General features: G+C 39.6%; 1 protein-coding gene and 1 pseudogene across 3 annotated transcripts in view; both read right to left on the bottom strand.

Annotated features, from left to right (window-relative positions):
• Nucleotides 1-6,116: 6,116 nt before the first annotated feature.
• LOC138930731 (serine/threonine-protein phosphatase 2A catalytic subunit alpha isoform pseudogene) lies at nt 6,117-7,058 on the bottom strand (annotated as a pseudogene).
• Nucleotides 7,059-13,726: 6,668 nt separating this feature from the next.
• JADE3 (jade family PHD finger 3) overlaps nt 13,727-20,042 on the bottom strand; it is a 142,661-nt gene continuing 136,345 nt past the window's right edge. For 2 of the 3 annotated variants that reach the window (XM_070290194.1, XM_070290195.1), the window contains exon 11: nt 13,727-16,809. In XM_070290194.1, the coding sequence (XP_070146295.1) occupies nt 15,899-16,809 (911 nt within the window). In that variant the 3' untranslated portion in view covers nt 13,727-15,898. Of the gene's footprint in view, nt 16,810-19,299; nt 19,451-20,042 lie in introns of those variants that run through there. The other variant, XM_070290196.1, reaches the window with a different exon arrangement.

Consider the following 20,042-nt stretch of genomic DNA (forward strand, 5'->3'; position numbering starts at 1 on the left):
GAGTTCACTCAGACTCGTGTCCATTGAGTCAGTAATGCTATCCAGCCATCTCATCCTCTGTCGTCCCCTTCTCCTCCTGCCCCCAATCCCTCCCAGCATCACAGTCTTTTCCAATGAATCAACTCTTTGCATGAGGTGGCCAAAGTACTGGAGTTTCAGCTTTAGCATCATTCCTTCCAAAGAAATCCCAGGGTTGATCTCCTTCAGAATGGACTGGTTGGATCTCCTTGCAGTCCAAGGGACTCTCAAGAGTCTTCTCCAACACCACAGTTCAAAAGCATCAGTTCTTCGGCGCTCAGCCTTCTTCACAGTCCAACTCTCACATCCATACATGACTACTGGAAAAACCATAGCCTTGACTAGACGGACCTTAGTCGGCAAAGTAATATCTCTGCTTTTGAATATACTATCTAGGTTGGTCATAACTTTCCTTCCAAGGAGTAAGCGTCTTTGAATTTCATGGCTGCAGTCACCATCGGCAGTGATTTTGGAGCCCCCCAAAATAAAGTCTGACACTGTTTCCACTGTTTCCCCATCTATTTCCCATGAAGTGATGGGACCGGATGCCATGATCTTCATTTTCTGAATGTTGAGCTTTAAGCCAACTTTTTCACTCTCCTCTTTCACTTTCATCAAGAGGCTTTTTAGTTCCTCTTCACTTTCTGCCATAACGGTGGTGTCATTTGCATATCTGAGGTTATTGATATTTCTCCCGGCAATCTTGATTCCAGCTTGTGTTTCTTCCAGTCCAGCGTTTCTCATGATGTACTCTGCATACAAGTTAAATAAGCAGGGTGACAATATACAGCCTTGATGTACTCCTTTTCCTATTTGGAGCCAGTCTGTTGTTCCATGTCCAGTTCTAACTGTTGCTTCCTGACCTGCATACAGATTTCTCAAGAGGCAGGTCAGGTGGTCTGGTATCCCCATCTCTCTCAGAATTTTCCGCAGTTTATTGTGATCCACACAGTCAAAGGCTTTGGCATAGTCAATAAAGCAGAAATAGATGTTTTTCTGGAATTCTCTTGCTTTTTCCATGATCCAGCGGATGTTGGCAATTTGATCTCTGGTTCCTCTGCCTTTTCTAAAACCAGCTTGAACATCAGGAAGTTCACGCTTCACGTATTGCTGAAGCCTGGCTTGGAGAATTTTGAGCATTATTTTAGTAGCATGTGAGATGAGTGCAATTGTGCAGTAGTTTGGGCATTCTTTGGCATTGCCTTTCTTTGGGATTGGAATGAAAACTGACCTTTTCCAGTCGTGTCGCCACTGCTGAGTTTTCCAAATGTGCTGGCATATTGAGTGCAGCACTTTCACAGCATCATCTTTTAGGATTTGAAATAGCTCAACTGGAATTCCATCACCTCCACTAGCTTTGTTCGTAGTGATGCTTTCTAAGGCCCATTTGACTTCACATTCCAGGATGTCTGGCTCTAGATGAGTGATCACACCATCGTGATTATCTGGGTCGTGAAGATCTTTTTTGTACAGTTCTTCTGTGTATTCTTGCCATCTCTTCTTAACATCTGCTTCTGTTAGGTCCATACCATTTCTGTCCTTTATCAAGCCCATCTTTGCATGAAATATTCCCTTGGTATCTCTAATTTTCTTGAAGAGATCTCTAGTCTTTCCCATTCTGTTCTTTTCCTCTATTTCTTTGCATTGATGGCGAAGAAGGCTTTCTTATCTCTTCTTGCTATTCTTTGGATCTCTGCATTCAAATGGGTATATCTTTCATTTTCTCCTTTGCTTTTCACTTCTCTTCTTTTCATAGCTATTTGTAAGGCCTCCCCAGACAGCCATTTTGCTTTTTTGCATTTGTTTTCCATGGGGATGGTCTTGATCCCTGTCTCCTGTACAATGTCATGAACCTCATTCCATAGTTCATCAGGAACTCTATCTATCAGATCTAGGCCCTTAAATCTATTTCTCACTTCCACTGTATAATCATAGGGGATTTGACTTAGGTCATACCTGAATGGTCTAGCGGTTTTCCCTGCTTTCTTCAATTTCAGTCTGAATTTGGTAATAAGGAGTTCATGATCTGAGCCCCAGTCAGCTCCTGGTCTTGTTTTTGTTGACTGTATAGAGCTTCTCCATCTTTTGCTGAAGGGGTAATTGTATTTTGACAAAGTTGCAGTCTTACAGAATAGTTACAGAAATAATATAAGGAATTCATGACTATCCTTCGCCTAGATTCCCCAAATATTAACAGTTTACCACATTTGCTTTATGCTTCTTTCATTTACATATATATATTTTTTTTTTTCTGAGCAGTTTTCTAAACAGTTTGAGAGTTAGTTATGGACATGATTTTCCTTTTCCTAAATGTGGTGCACATTTCCAGAAGACAAGGACATTTTCTTATATAACTGCAGTACAATTATCAAAATCAGGCAATTTTTTTGGGGGGGGAGGGTGCTGTGCCACATGGCTCCTGGGAATCTTGACCAGGGATTGAAACTGAGCCCTCAGCAGCAGTGAGAATGCAGAGTCCTAACCACTGGAACACCAGGGAATTCCCAAGATCAGGCAATTAACATGGACATAGTATTATCTAGCTGAGTTACATCGGTTGTCCCATTGACATCCTCTCTAACAAAAGAAGAAAAGTATTTCATTCCCAAATCCAGTCCAGGGTAAAGCATGGTGTTTAGTCATGTTTAGTTTCCTTGAACCTGGAACAGCTTCTCAGCGTTTTTTGTTTGTTTGTTTCATGACATTGATATTTTTGAAGTTCAAAATGTAGAATGTTCCTTAATTTGCAATCATTTGATTTTTCCTCAAGGTTAATTCAATTTATGCCTTTTTTGCAATACAACAAAAGTGATGCTGTATCCATCTTAACATCTGGAGGTAAATGATTTTTTAACTTTGATCACAGTATGTGGTTATTGAATCTTCATAAAATACAATTTAATCCTACCACCCTTCAGTGGACCTAAAAGCATATAAGGCCCAGAAGACTTGTTGGTAGTCCCTGCTTGACCTCAGCCATGGTCTAGTTATATACTCTCTCTGCTTCTTGCCTTTGAGCTTATTACTCTCTCTGACTAAAACATTATTTTCCTCCCACTGAATCCAACACCTGCCTCTGTACTGGGCTAACTTCTACCTAAGGTTCACCCTAGTTTCCCCTGTCCCAGAATGCCTTCACTGACACCCCTGGCTCTAATATGTCACTCGTACAGCATCCTGTCTTTATGTTTTATTATGATATTCATCACACTGACTGAGAACTGTTTCTTTGTCTCTCTTGCTACATCATGAGCTCTTAGGGGGCAAGTCCTGGATCTTTTATTATGATGTAAGTCCTTTCATTCATTAATTTGTTCATCTAGTCATGCAAATCTGAGTTCATTGATTCCTTGTCATGAGGGAGAACATACATACCACGGGATGTCTCAATAAGAAGGTGTTAGATTCTTTTATGGGATGTGGCCTCATATAAGGCGATTTGTGGGGGAGATTCCAAGGATTGGAGGTTCTTAGAAAGTGAGAGTGATTTTATGATTGGGTATATTAATTCTTATCTAGAAAGGTGAGGCGAAGGGAGTGATTGACAAAGAAGCAGCACCCATTTATTTATATGAGCTAGGAGAGGGTAATATTTAGTCATTTTGGGAATTTGGACAATGTTTATTAGTCTAGTTTTGGTCTTGATCCATTAGTCACAGAGTGGCCTTGTCTGATGTTGGGAATCTGTTCAACAGGAGAGCACCAAGGCCTTGCGGTGAGTGCCAGGCCAGCTCCTGCATGTCAGGGGCTGCATGTCTCTCTTGCTCCTCCCTTTCATCCAAGGCCAGATGAGGTCAGGCCACAGGACATGAATCTATGTATTCTAATCATCACCATTACTGAGATTTTGCTGATCTAGAGGTAGCACTGAGAGAGCTGTCTGTAAAAGGACTTGGGCAAGTCTCTCATGCTTCTTTTATTGCAGGATTAAGTGCTGAATCTTGTGATATGACAAGGGCTGCTCAATGGCATTTAAGACTCTGGACAGGCTCTGCCCCAAAGCACCACAGGCAGTTACCAGAAACAAAATGATGATCATTCATCCTTGTAATAGACCCTGGACATAGAAGCCTAGGTGACCTAACCCAGGCCATGGAAACATGCCCTATGGTTCAGCTGGTCTCTTGTAGACAGCCCGGTGCCTTTTTCTTTTAGCCTCGTCAGAAATTGTTCTATTGACCTGTAGTATTTATGTAAATGCATCAAGAGGTGTTTGCTAAAGGAGAACCCTTTCCTCTGCTAGCCAAGGAAATCAAGGGCTATAAGACTGCTAGTGACAATCTGGCTAATTAATTTAGACTTTTTTTGGGGGGGTGAGGGGGTCTTCTTGAGTAGAAGTTGTGTGGTTTATGGCATCTGTTAAGATAAGAGACAGGTTTGGGGCCACGTTTTCACCAGTGTGGGAACTGCAGCTCACAGAGAATGCATGAAGAGTCAGTTACCTTTCTGGAGCTGTCCAGATTCTGCTGTTTCCCTCTACTTTTCATGAGAATTTGATCCATTGGAAGACAGGTAGTTTTAAATATCTGAAAATCTCTAACAATTACCTCAAATATATTGGATAAGTTAGTGTGTGGCGGGTGGGCATAAGTCTGATGATCACAAAAGAAATGGTATCCTAATGGAGCACAGACCTTATTGGAAGTATAAGTATCATTTTGCGTGAGCTAATTATATGTCCCTTAAAATGGGTGGATAATGTGAGTGGAAGTAAACAGTTCCCCAAAAGAACGTCTCTGAAGAGAAAAGTATTTGTACCCTTGGTTGTCCAATGGTTAGAACTCCATGCTTCCACTGCAGGGGGCCTGGGTTTGATCCCTGGTTGGGGAATTAAGATCCTGCAAGCCTTGTGGCGAGGTTAAAAAAAAAAAAAGGGAAGCCTGGTGTGCTGCAGTCCATGGGGTCACAAAGAGTCAGACATAACTGAGCAACTGAACAGCAAGCCTCAGTAGAAGTATTTTGTTGATGTGAGGTCAGTTTTTTTTAGTGGCCTTGATTCTTATTTTTCTTTATCTGGAATTCTACAGATTCTAAAATTTATCAATTAATGCATCCTTTAAATAAACAACACCAGTCTTGCCCATTGATCAATTAAAATTTGACTTTCTCAGTTCTTAGTTCACAAGTTTATTATGAAAAAACACTGCAGTGCTCTTGTGCAGTAACATCATTTTATAGGAGGGAGAAAAAAAAAAAAAAAACTCCATTCAAAACAAATCACCAGGTTCTGACAGTAACAAAGAACAATATGAGGCCAAGATTTTAGAAGCGGAGATAAATTGAGGGCAGACAAATCATATGATTAAATAAAATGGTATCCCTAAAAATAAACAAAATGATTTCAAAACTCACAAATCGAAGGGATGCTTTGGTGCTTATTTTTAAAAATGTTCATTAAGCTCCAATGATTGCTGCTATTCTTTTTTTTTTCTTTTGCTATTCTCATCTACAGGCATACTGAGTAAAGCTATAGCTAAATGGAAGTTAAATTGTATTCACAAGGTGTTAATGTTTACATCTTATTATCTGCAGTTTCTCAGAGAAAGCAAAGTAACTACAAACAGCGCTAGGACAGAAACTGGTTTCTTGACCAACAATGTCGCTTCAGCATGCAATGAATTGGTTCATTCTAAAGTGGTCATGGCTGTTGATGACAAGTTCAGTTCAGCCTCTCAGTCGTGTCCAACTCTTTGTGACCCCATGGGCTGCAGCACACCAGGCTTCCCTGTCCTTCATCTCCCAGAGCTTGCTCAAACTCATGTCCATTGAATCAGTGATACCATCCAACCATCTCATCCTCTGTTGCCCCCTTCTTCTCCTGCCTTCAATCTCTCCCAGAATCATGGTCTTTTCCAATGAGTTGGCTCTTCGCATCAGGTGGCCAAAGTATTGGAGCTTCAGCTTCAGCTTCAGTCCTTCAGCTGAGTCCTTCATCAGTCCTTCCAAGAGGCTTTGTATTTTTATATGGAACATCTTTTTGGTCCATGTGAAAAAAAGTTTTTTTGAGTGTTAACTGTTCTCTGACACTTGTGGAGTTGCTCTTCCCATATCCATTATATGGCATGGAAAGAGCAAAACTGTACAAGTTTAAAATTTCATTACAGGAAGCAGTCTAGGGTACCATGAGCAACATGTGGCTCAGTTCTGCAAGGAGTATTTTCAAACTGCAAGAAAGAGTATTTTAGAATATCAAGTTCCATGATTGCAGCTTGGTTACCACAAGGATAACAACAGTCTGGAGCACTGAAAATCGTTACTCCATTTAGGTCATGGCACCAGTTATATTCCTCCATCACCAGCTGATGAGCTCTAGACACCAAAGTGAGGCCATTGACATGATTAAATGTCTCAGAAATATCTTGTCCCAAGGTGTAACCAGCTCCTCGAGGAGATATAACCCAACCTCCACCGTTCATCTGGATCTGACCACAGCAAGTCACACACTGGACCCTAATGGAGAACTTCTTGTAGATGACCAAGTGCTCTGATGTGATCCAGTGTTATCTATGGCTGCTGAGTGGTCACCATGTAGACAGATCTGCCCATCCAATAATAGGAAGTGATATCCTATTCAGTGAGAGGAAGATAGTCAAAAAGATCTATAAAATATTTCTAAACATTTGCATTTCTGTAGTTTCTTAAACACGCATCATAGAAACCATATACTTGTGTGATCTGTCTGCAGTCATGATTTCCCCGAAGAAAGGTGATACTTTCATGGTAATGAACCTTAAGAGCTACAAGCAGAGTAACTGTTTTCACTGAATGATATCCTCTGTCAAAATAATTGCCCATAAACAAGTAATTCGTATCTGGTGACGTGCCACCAATTCTAAACAATTCCATGGGATCATGAAATTTCCCATGCACATCTTTACAGACAGTGACTAGACATCGAACGACTTGCACGTTGGATTCTTCTGTCACAATTTCTTTAGCCTTCTGGTGGAGGCTCCTGACCTAGGACTCGGACAGCTGATTGCACTTGTTCAGCTGCTTGGTCCACTGGTCAGCTCCTTGGTGAACACCTTCTCGTCCATGATGCCACCCGCCCAAACCATGCTCCTTCCACACCGCCACCCACACACGGGCCACAAGCACATGCCGTCACCAGTTCCCAGGGTACTTGTGCAGGTACTGGTGGTTGCTTGGTGCTAGCGCTGGCCCTCTAGCTTGACCCTCTGTGCTTGGCCACCAGCCGCTGCCCTCCTCCACTTGCTCTAGCTCCAGAGCTCTGCTATCTGTAATGGTGGCTGCTGGTGTAGTGATGCCATGCACAGTGTCAGGAGGTGGTGGGATACAGAGGAGTAGAAGGGCCGGAACCAGAGCTGCAGAACTGGAGGCCAGTTACTATATGACCAAAGTTTGGGATTAATGATGTAAGGGAAACTTAAGAACCAGACAAGTGTGTTAGTGGCTTAGTCGTGTCCGACTCTTTGCGACCCCATGGACTGTAACCCACCAAGCTCCTCTGTCCATGGGATTCTCCAGGCAAGAATACTGGTGTGGGTAGCCATTTCCTTCTCCAGGGGATCTTCCCAACCCAGGCATCAAACCCAGGTCTCCTGCATTGCAGGCAAATTCTTTACCGTCTGAGCCACCAGGGAAGCCCAGAAGAACCAGAATGGGCCTTAATAGGAAATGTATCTTCTCAAGTGTTTAAAAGAAAAATGATTAAAATTTTGTCAGCAAACAGTTAAGTTCAGAGCAGTAGTTGTGGTTTGAGAAAGACCTGTCAGGACATTTTACCTTTTAAGTGGCAGAAGGTCGTATGGGGTCAAAAGTCGCAGGATGAAGGTAAGGGAGAACATATTGAGAAGACTTACTGGGGAGTGTAAAGTACAATAATAGGCATGATGAGTGGTAAAGGGAAAGAAAAAGGCCTCTGAAGAATGAGATTAACCTTGGGCAGAAGCTGTCCACTTCTGCAGTCAGCAGTTCCTGGAGGGATCCTAAGAATAGTGTTAAATTGTGCCAATGGAATGGCCATCCAGTATTCAGGAAGAAGCGATATATGTCTTTTAAGTTGGAAAACATAACTTCAATACTTTGGAGTTTTGTTGGGTCAATTGCTAACAGTACCTGAAAATCTCTTTTCCATTGAGGCTCAAGGGCAGTTTTTCTCTGATGCCTCTTCAGGAAGCCAAGCCTTCAGGTTTGGGATCATGCAGAGGCTGCTTAGGTGGGTGTTTCAAAAAAAACAGCTGTACTTGTTGGTGATAAAACTGAAGGTATGCGTCCCCTGCTGTAATTAGTGATATCAGCATGTCATAGGGTAGAGTCTAAGATGGAGATTACTTTCCAAATCCGTGGGGCAACCTGTTATTTACTCAGAAGGAGGTAACTTGTGGATCCTAGAGGAGACAGATCTTACTGCTATTAAGGATAATGGCAAGACTTTAGGCCATGGACATTCAAGGAGTTTCTGAGAGCTTTAAATTTTTTGGTTTTGAAATCTCATTAGTTCTCTTCACTTTTCCTGAATTTATGGAAGATAAGGACAGTGCTGTTCCAGGGGATAAGAATAAAAAATTATGTTCAATGACCAGTGTTTTGTATCTGTTTCTTACATAGTAACTGTACAGACAGCCAAAGATTATTTATTAATTAACTTAACATTTTATCTAAGGCCTTAAAGGTAGTCAGGATGTGGAAATTTCAATTTTAGCTAATATGTTAAATTTTTGTGATTTGTAGCAACTTAAGAATTTCATAAAATTAAACTCTTTAAAAATGCATTTGTTATTGTCATTTGTTTGTATATATATTTTCTCATAAAATTATGGAGACAATGGTAACTTACTTAACTCATAAAACCAGTGTAAGAAATTTAGAAAGTTTAAATAATTTAACCTTGGTTTTGTACAAACCAAAATATTGTGGTGACATTATTTTTAAATGGTAAACTAATTTATAAAGACTCTCAATTGTATCAAAATCTCTCCTTCATCTTGGAATTAAGTTCTTTTCTCATAATCAGAATAACAAAGGCTATTATATAAGTACACTTTTCAGTGTCGACAAAAAGAAGCATCATTAATAAGTTTCTTTTCTTGTTTTTAGACATTTTGATGGCTTAATTTGGACTAGAAAAGTGTACATACATATAACAACTGAATGTTTTTTGATCAGTTAATCTTTAAAAATTTCCTAAAGAGGTAAAACAGAGAGAGGGACAAAAAAAATTTAGGAGGGCCCAGCTTCAGACACGGAGAAGGCAATGGCACCCCACTCCAGTACTCTTGCCTGGAAAATCGCATGGATGGAGGAGCCTGGTAGGCTGCAGTCCATGGGGTCGCTAAGAGTCGGACACGACTGAGTGACTTCATTTTCACTTTTCACTTCCATGCATTGGAGAAGGAAATGGCAACCCACTCTAGTATTCTTGCCTGGAGAATCCCAGGGATGGGGGAGCCTGGCGGGCTGCCGTCTATGGGGTTGCACAGAGTCGGACACGACTGAAGCGACTTAGCAGCAGCAGCAGCAGCAGCAGCTTCAGACAAGATTTCCCAGGTGGTACAGTGGTAAATAATATGCCTGTCGATGCAGGAGAAGCAAGAGATTCAGGTTCAATCCCTGGGTCAGGAAGATCCTCTACAGTAGGAAATGGCAACCCACTCCAGTATTCTTACCCTGAAAATTCCATGGACAGAGGAGCCTGGTGGGCAACAGCCCCTGGGGTTGCAAGGTGTTGGACATGACTGAGTGACAGCATGCACAGCTTCAGACAAATGTGAAATTTTATTTTTTAAAGGCTATTTATGTTGCTTTTTGAAGGAGAAGAAAGAATGTATTGATACAGAAACCACATTTTGACAAACAAAAGAAAGAGAAAGAGATAAACAGATATATAGATATTGAGATTACAGCTGGTTGGACAATAACTCAGGCCACTGACAATTTTACCAATCTAAATAAATCTAAAGCTACCATTCATTAATCCTTGAAGTATAGAAACAAAGCTAATATAGTCTCTTATGTTAAAAATATTCTCTTTTTAAACAATTTCCTCATGAGAGTTTCTTCCCTTTTTGTTCTAATGTACTTTTTTTTTTTTTTTGGCCATGCCACAAAGCTTGTGGGATCTTAGTTCCCTGACCAGGGATTGAACCTGGGGCCCTCTAAAGCGAACAGTCTTCATGTTAAAAATTCCCCAATGTGGCCATGGTAATTTCAAATTGACCCTAGAGAAATTATGCCAGGTAGAGAGTATGCTAGTAGGAAAATATGAAGGAGCGGGTGTGTAGCATGGAAGAGTTGCAGTTTTAGATTCAGAAGACCCCCATGAGAACTTCATGAGCCGTCAGGTCGGTGCTTGTGCAATCTTGTTCTTTAGCGCCTGGCTGAAGCCCAACCATTACCCATCAGAAGCTAAATAAAACCTCCTGATTCCAGGCCAATGAAACAAAGTTCTTAGGGGCACAGAGACATAATTTAAGAAGTCTTTTTTTTAAAGTCTTTCTAAGGTTTTAATAGCTTTATTGATGTATAAGCGACATACAATAAACTGACATATACAAAGAGTATAATTTGGTTAATCTCAACATATGCCTGAAGCCATTACCACCATCAAGATGAGGAATATATCCATCACTCTCCAGAGTTTCTTCTTGCCCCTTTATTATCTCTCTGTCCTACCTCCCTGTGCTCCTAACTCCCAGGCAACCACCGATTCACTGTTATTCTAGATCGGTTTTCATTTTCTAGGTTTATATACATATGGAATTATACAGTATGTTTTGTTTTGTCTGGCTTCTTTTACTCAGTATAGTTATTTTGAGAATCAAACTATCCACCCTGCTGTGTGTGTAGTTCATTTCATTTTGTTACTAAGAGATATTTCACTGTATGTAAATACTACAATTGTTTATCCATTTAAGTGTTGGTGGACATTTGTGTTGTTTCTAGTTGGGGCAATCATAAACAAAGCTACTATGAACATTTGTGTTCTAATTTTTATATGAACATTTGCTTTCATTTCTCTTGAGTAAATATTTATGAGCAGAATGGCTGAATCTTACGGTAGATGTATGTTTAACTTTGTAAGAAGCTTCCAAACTGTTTTCCAAAGTGGCTGTGCCATTTTACATTCCCTTCTACCATTATATGAGAGTTTTAGTTCACGGGGTATGGTGAGTCTTTTCAATTTTAGCCATTCTATTAGAAGTGTAATGGTATCTCATTGTGGTTTTAATTTTCATTTCCCTAATGACTAATGGGGTTGAGCATCTTATTATGTGAGCATTTGCCATTTATTGTCTTCACTAAAGTGCCTGTTTAGATGGCTTGCTCATTTTTTAAAATTTATTTTTAATTGAGGGATAATTGCTTTACACTATTGTGTTGGTTTCTGCCATACATCAGCATGAATCAGCCATAGGTATACATATAGCACCTCCCTCTTGAACCTCCCTCCAACATCCCACCCTATTCCACCCCTCTAGTTGTCACTGAGCACTGGGTTTCCCTACATCATATAGCAAATTCCTGTTTGTTTTTAAAAATTTTTGTAAGTCTTTATTGAATTTGTTACAGTATTGTTTCTGTTGTTTTCTATGTTCTGGTTTTTTGGCCACAAGGCATGTGGGGTTTAGCTCTCTGACCAGCGATCAAACACATACACCCTGCATTGGAAAGGCAAAATCTTAACCACTGGACTGCCAGGGAAGTCCCCTTGCTCATTTTTTAATTAGATTATTTTCTTTTCCTTTTTTGGCTGTTCCAGGTCTCCGTTGCTTTCTGAGGGCATTCTCTATTGTGGCGAGTGGGGCCTGCTCTTCATTGCGGTGCGCAGGCTTCTCATTGTGGTGGCTTCTCTTGTTGTGGAGCACAAGCTCTAGGAGCTTGGGCTTCAGCAGTTGCAGCATGTGGTCTCAGTAGTTGCAGTGGAGGAGCGTAGTTGTTCTGTGGCATGTGGAATCTTCTCAGACCAGGGATCAAACCTGTGTCCCCTGCATTGGCAGGAGGATTCTTACCCACTGTGCCACCAGGGAAGTCCACAGTTAGGTTATTTTCCTGTTATTAAGTTGTAAGTATCCTTGACACATTCTGGATACCACTCTTTTATCAAATAAGTGATTTGCAAACCTTTTTTCCCCCAATCTGACTTCACTTTTCATCCTTATAACAGTGTCTTTCAAAAAGTAGTTTTAATTTTGATGAAGTGTAATATAAGTATGTTCTTTTAAGGAAAGCACTTCTGGTGTCATATCTAAGACATTTTTACCTAACCAAGATCCTAAAGGTTTTATTTTTGTCTAGAAGGACAAGGTTTCAACTGACAATCAGTTAAAATAAAATGAAACTGAGAAGGTAGGGTGGGAAGAATAGTCAGGGGAAGAGAAATTAATGCTTGGGAGTGTCCAGGACTTGAGGTTGGAATGCTCACACCCAAACTCACTTGAACAAGATGAAAAATGATGGATGTTCTGTTTATTAAGATAATGTATTCAGGGAGTGTCAAGGCAAAGAACTCATCAGTGACTGGACAAGGCAGAAGGTACTGGTCTGGGGTGTGACCACCCCCTTCATATTGGTTCACTTCAAGGATAACTGTCCTCATGGTAGGTCATGCAATTCGTTCCACTCCACGAAGTAAAATGAACTGAGTTCACAGAAGCCTCCCTCAACAGTGGTGAACTATTACAGAGCTCCATGTGTAGGAGAGACAGTCTCAGGGTAGGCCTTTATTAAGTTATTTAAAAAATTAATATGTAATTGATGCTTTTCATAAAACTTGAAAAATGTGAATTAAGGTTATGAAAATCTAATGAATATTTGTTATAAATAAGATACATTTTTGAAAATATTACATGAAAATTATTCAGTGGTGAATTAGGTTTTAATCCTATCATGTATTTTCCTTCCATTCTTAAGGGTCAGCAAGCATACTGAGGCCTGTAAAGTCCTGGAGGGGAAAAGCCCCAGGACTGTATATCCTCTAGTTTATTCTGTGAATTTGAATTTCTTCAACGTAAAAACAAAGGTTCATCTCTTATTAGAAATACAGACATCAGCATAAACCCAAAGCTTTTGTTAGCTAAAAGAGTGTTATTCGTAGTTTTGGTACCACAACATTTTACCTAGAAATTTACTGAATCAGAAGAGTTATCTATGAATGTGGTGTTGGGGAAAATGCACGGGGAGGGGGAAGAAGGAGGGGAAATGAGAAGGGGGAGAGAAACTATAAAAGATAGTTATCTTTTAACTATCTTCACTAATGATTTACCCAGTGACCTTTACCAAATACATTTTGCAAACATAATGAAAATGTTTATAATGCCCTCGAAATCCCCATGACACGACATAACCTTTATTACATTAATATATTCACATGACTCCAAATAGAATGAATATTGTAAAGAATGTATATTTAAAAGTGAGGCTTGATCTAAGCCCTCCGAGCTTTGTGACTTTAGATAGGATCCATTTCCCTAGTGATTTCTGTCGACCCTATGGTTCCATCTTAACAGCCCAATGAAATTGTGATTTCCAGGTAGAGTCCAATTCCTCAGAGTTCTCTTTGGTCCCTAGTATTGACACAAATCATGAATTTGTGCTTCTAAACATTCAATCGCTCCTTCTTCTTCCTTTCCCCTTACCATCTGTTTTGTTTAATGAATAAGATTTTTTTTATATAAAAGGCACATATGTAAGTTTTTCAAAAGCCCAGATGCCCAAATAAAAAATTACCACACTGACAGCAGTTAGCAGTTTTCATAATTTAATGAAAAAGTATTGGTAAAAAGGTGACATTTGAAAAAAGACAGTTTGTCTTTGAAAACTGGACTATATAAGACAAAATGAAAAAGATTTAACAAGAAGGTTAAGAGGTAATACTTCAAACAACAGCAAAATGTAGCAAATACATTTTGGGGCAGTTGAAATGTATACAGCTGAAGGCTCCTTCATTTATTTAGGAAAATTCTGTAAAAATATTACAACTATATTTCCCTGACTGAAATTATTTTTGTCAATACTATCCCAATGGCATTACATATATGGAATTTGGCTGAAGCACTTTTTTCAATGTTTGCTTTTCTTCCCACTCACTCAAAATTGAAAGGCATGAAAGGACACAGGTTACTGTACTGGCCTTTAACAGAGGAGTTTATAACATAGCTCCACTAGAATGTCATTACCATGAAGGTGTCAAATTATTATCTAACCCAGGAAATGCAAAGAAAAAGTACAGAAACCTAGTGCATAAATTGGAGAAATTATCTTCCTCATTTGGATAATCCATAGCCTTTCCCTTTGTATTCAAATGAAATACAGGACACAGATCACACATGCTATGGCATGTTCACACATGTACACAGGCACAAAAGAAACATTTTGAAGGTGTAGCCAAAGGAGAGGAAAAATACAGAAATTTTCAGAAAAGGAGGAAGAAATAAAACCAAAGAAGGCTATAGAAACAAAAGTGGGAAAGAGGTTTTGAAAACTACTGAGTTTCCCATATTTATGGAGAGAAGGGCCCCTGCCTTTACTGCAGCTGGGATATTTCACCAGGAAGCAACTTTAAAAATCTAAAATGGCCTCATTGTCTGAAAAGTCTCACTACATGTTCCCAAAATAGAAGAAAGAGAACATTAATTTAAGGCTAAGAAAAGTGAGCAGAGTATATATAGTTGGCTTCACATTTTAAAAACTGTAACATTTTCTTCTTCTTTAAATGGGAAGCAGGTATGTTTTATCCTCCACCAACCTAACTATTCTCTTCCTCCCCAGAATTAATCAAGGCTGATAGTTTGGGAACAGAGTATGAGCAACTTCTGAAAAACAGCTCCAGCCTTTTTGTTTTGGAAATTGCCTTGGATTCATAGTTGGTACAAAGCTAAATTATATCCATGTGTTTTTAAACACATGCTTTCAAATTCTGTTTGACAATAAAAATCTGTTTCAAAATTAAAGCAGATAAGAATATTTAACTTCTCTGCACTTTATTATCTTTTAATTATACCTCAATAAAAACTTTATAAACATTAAAGCAGGCATACAAAAACTGTCAGCCAAACTTATTTAAGCCAAACTTATTTGAAAACAGTTAACACAAAAACCCTGACCTGATATAAATCCCTCAGAAATGTTCTCACTTTGGGAAAGGCTCTGGGATCCTTCACAAGCGCCTAAACTGAGAGAATCAGAGCATTTTCCTTGAAAGTATTACTTTTGTAAACACTATCCACAAGTTAGCTTTTTATGCTTGTTAGCTGGGTGAAATAGTTATGAGTGTGTCCCCAACAAGCAAGTCTAGGAACAGGCACTGAACACTTATAAGCATTAGGTGTATTGACTTGGTAAATTAAGATACTGTGAAAGGAACTCAACCTTGTGCAGAGCAAAGGAAGAGGGTAGTGAGTTTGACAGTATCTGAAATATTGGTCCCTGGTCTCTCCCTGAAGAGTGTTTCCAGGTACCAGTGGAGTTAGAAACTTCCTACAGACACCAGGTCTGGGAGTCACATGCTGTAGCTTCAAAAGATAAATAGTTTTAGTGTCTGATAATCATGGTCTCTTGCAAATCCATTAACAATGCATGGACTCTTAATACGTATGTATATCAATGTGTTAATATAATTGGAATGCTGCCCCCAAAGTATTTACTGAGCAAATTACTCTGGTCCCAGCTGTTCTCACTGGCCTCTGGCAAAAAAACCAACAACCACCCAAACTTTTGGACAATATGTAATCCCTATAATGTGCTTGTAAAAACTAGACTTGATACCAGTTCAAAAACTGCAAACCAATTTAGTGTGGAAAAATTTATTCCATCTTACTACAATTCCTCCCAACATATACTATAGTCATTTTGGTGTATGAGTTTTCCCCAATATATGAGGCAAAGGCAAAGATGGAGGTTTTCTTGGAATTTCTAATCACCTCTGCATTGAACTGTGGGAAAGAGGATATGTCTTGCTTTTACCATGGCAATCCCGTTTGGAATCATGGGGAGGATTTTCCCTGTCTGAACTCTCTCTCTTTACCCTGACTTTTTCTTCATTCCCATCACTTTCTGTTTCTGAATCACTCAGCTCCACATCTGGGCAATACCCATCATTCTCCTGATATGGAGCTCTCCCTGCAGACCGCCTAACAAGTTGCTTGCCCCAGAGCTGCTCTTTGGGGTTAATATTCTTGGCTGCCTTCACATAGCGCTGGAGGCTCTCTGTGGTCTTCATCCACTTATTGGTGGCCTCCTTAAAGGACCTGCTGGAGTGCTCTACAGTAGATTTTCTAAGGCTGCCCTGACTACCCAAGTGGGAGCTGAGCATGGGCTCCTGGTCAGAGAACATCTCACCTGAGCTGTCTTTTTGGGTGACATCCCCAGACCAGGTACCCTCTAGGCCATTGGATTTGGCAAACTTGGGGTTAGGTTGATTTTTCCCATTCCCAATGGAAGACTGTCCATGCAGGGCAGCCTGAAGGACCAGAGGCTTTCCCAGAGACTGCCCATGATAGAACTTAGGAGATGGAGGTTTGCAAGCAAGACTGGGATCCTCTGCTTCACTTCTATCATCGCTGGGATTGGTCAGTAAACAGTCAGTCTGGCTCTCTTGTGGATGCTTTGGGTATGACTTCATTCTCATTTCCAGTGAATCTTGAGCCACCTGCATGCTCCTCATATTACAAACAGGGGAGCTGTCATCAGGAGAGAGAGGTCCATGATCAGGCTCTGTGGAGCTGTTACTGCCATCTTCTGTGGCTGATTTGGGCATTTTTAACTTTAAGGTAATTCTTGGTGGTGGGTAAAACAATGAATTTTCTAGTGCATTTGTCACAGGAAGTCCTGAGATTAAAAAAAAAGAAAGGTTTATTTTAACAACCAATCTAAATAACAGCATCTGTTTTCATGCAAATGGAAATAACAAGAAAGTGGGGGCAGCAATACTCATAATTAGACAAAGTATACTTTAAAACAAAGTCTATGACAAAGACAAAGAAGCACATTAAATAATGATAAAGGGAGGAATACAAAAGGAAGGTATTACACTTGTTACCACATATACCCAAATAGAGGAACAACAAATATAAACAGCAAATACTAACAGAGATGAAAGAAAAATTTACAATAATACAGTAATAGTAGGAGACTTTAACGCCCCACTTACATTAGTGGACAGATCACCCAGACAGAGCATTAACAAGTAACAGCGATCTTAAATGACACAATAGACAAGTTGGACTTAACTGATATCTATAGGATATTACATCCCAAAACAGCAGAATACACATTATTTTCAAGTGCACATGGGATGTTTTCCAGGATATATCATATGTGAAGCCACAAAACATTTCTTGGATTATAAGAATTAACATTGTTAAAATGGCCATACCACATTTTTTACAGAATTACAATAAATAATCCTAAAATTCATATGGAACCACAAAAGACCCTGAACTGCCAAAGCAACCTTGAAATAAAAGAACAAAGCTGGACGTATCATGTGCCCAGACTTCAGACTATACTATAAAGCTACAGTAATCAAAACAGCATGGTACTGGTGCAAAAACAGACACACAGATTGATGCAACAGACTAGAGAGCTCAGAAATAAACCCACACACCTGTGGTCAGTTACACTTGCCTGCAACAAAGGAGGCAAGAATATACAATGAAGAAAAGACAGTCTCTTTAACAAGTGGTGCTGGGAAAACTGGACAGCTTCATGTAAAACAGTGAGATTAGAACACTTCCTCACATCATTTACGAAAATAAACTCAAAATGGATTGAAGACCTAAAATGTAATACCTGAAACCATAAAATTCCTAGAAGAAAACAACACTTTTGACATAAATCACAGCGGTATTTTTTTTTTTTTTTTGGCTCTGTCTCCTAAGACCAAAGAAACAAAAGCAAAAATAAACAAATGGGACCCAATTAAACCTAAAAGCTTTTGCATGCAAAGGAAACCACTGACAAAATGAAAAGACAACCTACAGAATGGGAGAATTTTTTTGCAAATGGTACAACCAATGATGAGTTAATATCCAAAATACATAAAACAGTTCATATAACTTGATATTATAAAAATAAGCAACCCAACTAAAAAATGGGAAGAAGACCTGAACATTTTTTGGAAGACATAGAGATGGCCAACAGGCACATGAAAAGATGCTCACCATTAATAACTATTAGAGAAATGCAAATCAAAGCCAGAATGAGATATCACCTCACACCTGTCAAAATGGCTATCAAAACGTTTGCAAATAATAAATGTTGGAGAGGATACGGAGAAAAAGGAACACTTATACACTGTTGGTGGGAGTAAACTGCTGCAGCCACTATGGAAAACAGTAGGGAGGTTCCCCAAAAAGCTAAAGTTAGAACTACCATAGGACCCAGCAATTCCACTCCTGGGTATATACCTGGAACAAAACAAAAACACTATTTCGAAAAGGTATGTGCACCCTAATTTTCACAGCAGCACTATTTACAATAGCCAACATATGGAAGCAACTGAAGCGCCCATGAACAGAAGAATGGATGAAGAAGAGGTGAGATACACACACACACACACACACACACACACACAATGGAATATTACCATAAAAAGAATGAAATTCTACCATGTGCAGCAACATGGATTAACCCAGAGAATATGCTAAGTGAAATACGTCAGCAGCAAAAGACAAATACTTTATGACATCACTTATATGTGGAATCTAAAAAATAATACAAATGATTACCTATGCAAAACAAACAGACTCACAGATATAGAAGACAAACTAGTGGTTAGCAAAGGAGAGAGGGAAAGGGGGAGGGAAAAATTAGGGTATGGGATTGAGAGATACAAACTAGTATGTATAAAATAAACAACAAGGATGTATTGTATAGCACAGGGAATTATAGCCATTATCTTTTAGTAACTTTTAATGGAATACAATCTGTAAAAATACTGAATTACTATGCTGTGCACCTGAAACTAATATAATTTTGTAAAGCAACTATATTTCAATAAAAATATAAACAAATAAAGGCATACATTCTTATAGCAGTGTTCACATACCCACTCTTCCAAATACTGAACAAGTACCTATGTTTGATATGTGCATATAGCAGCTGAAGTTAGCTGAACTAGAGGTTAGGGTGGGAACTGCTACAAGTAGAAAACTTAGCACTGCCACTTTTTGCTGTGTGACTCCCAACCTCTTCACCTCTGTTCTCCTAGTCTGTAAAAATAATCACAAAGACTAGTGTGATGCCTCATACATCCTTTCTGCTCCTTCTATTTCTGAAAAGAATGTCACTAGCAATGGTTTAGAATAGGGCCTTCCTATTTGTGTGTCTGTACATGTGCATGAGTGGGTACCGGATAGCATTCAGAACTTGCCTTAAACACAGTCGGGCTTCCCTGGCGGCTCAGATGATAAAGAATCTGCCTGCAATGTGGTAGACCTAGTTTCGATCCCTGGGTCAGGAAGATCCCCTGGAGGAGGGAATGGCACTCTGGTATTATTGCCTGGGAAATCCCATGGACGGAGGAGCCTGGCAGGCTACATACAGTCCATTGGGTTGCAAAGAGTCAGACACGACTGAGCGACCAACACTTTCCCTTTCTTTTACTCTGAACATAGACATTTCAGATCACACCTTCCAGTCTTCCTAAAGCAAGTCAAATACAAACTCACAAGAATGTAGTACAGGTTTTGGTGGTTCCCATATATTTTATGCCCTTAACTTAAAATAATTTCTTCACTATGAATGACCACCATGGAGGTGTGGGGCAGGTTTTGTAGTGGCAAGGCCCCCAGAAAAGATCATGATGTTTCTGCCAATCATAATATTTCTGCTGTTATGGGCTTGGCCTTGGGAGTACTGGCAACAATTACCTGGTTATATCAACTCTATAATCATATTTAGGACAAGTCTTCCTCTCTCTATTATTCTGAGTGTTCTGAAATCAAAAGGGCACTAGTATCAAACAATTTATTTTTGTATAAGGACTTGTCCTTTGCCCATTACCATCTCACTGCAGCCTCACAAAGATGACATACAGAGAAGACAACTATTAGGTGCCC

The sequence above is a fragment of the Ovis canadensis genome, chromosome X (genome assembly GCF_042477335.2).
Source record: "Ovis canadensis isolate MfBH-ARS-UI-01 breed Bighorn chromosome X, ARS-UI_OviCan_v2, whole genome shotgun sequence".
Taxonomy (NCBI): Eukaryota; Metazoa; Chordata; class Mammalia; order Artiodactyla; family Bovidae; genus Ovis; species Ovis canadensis.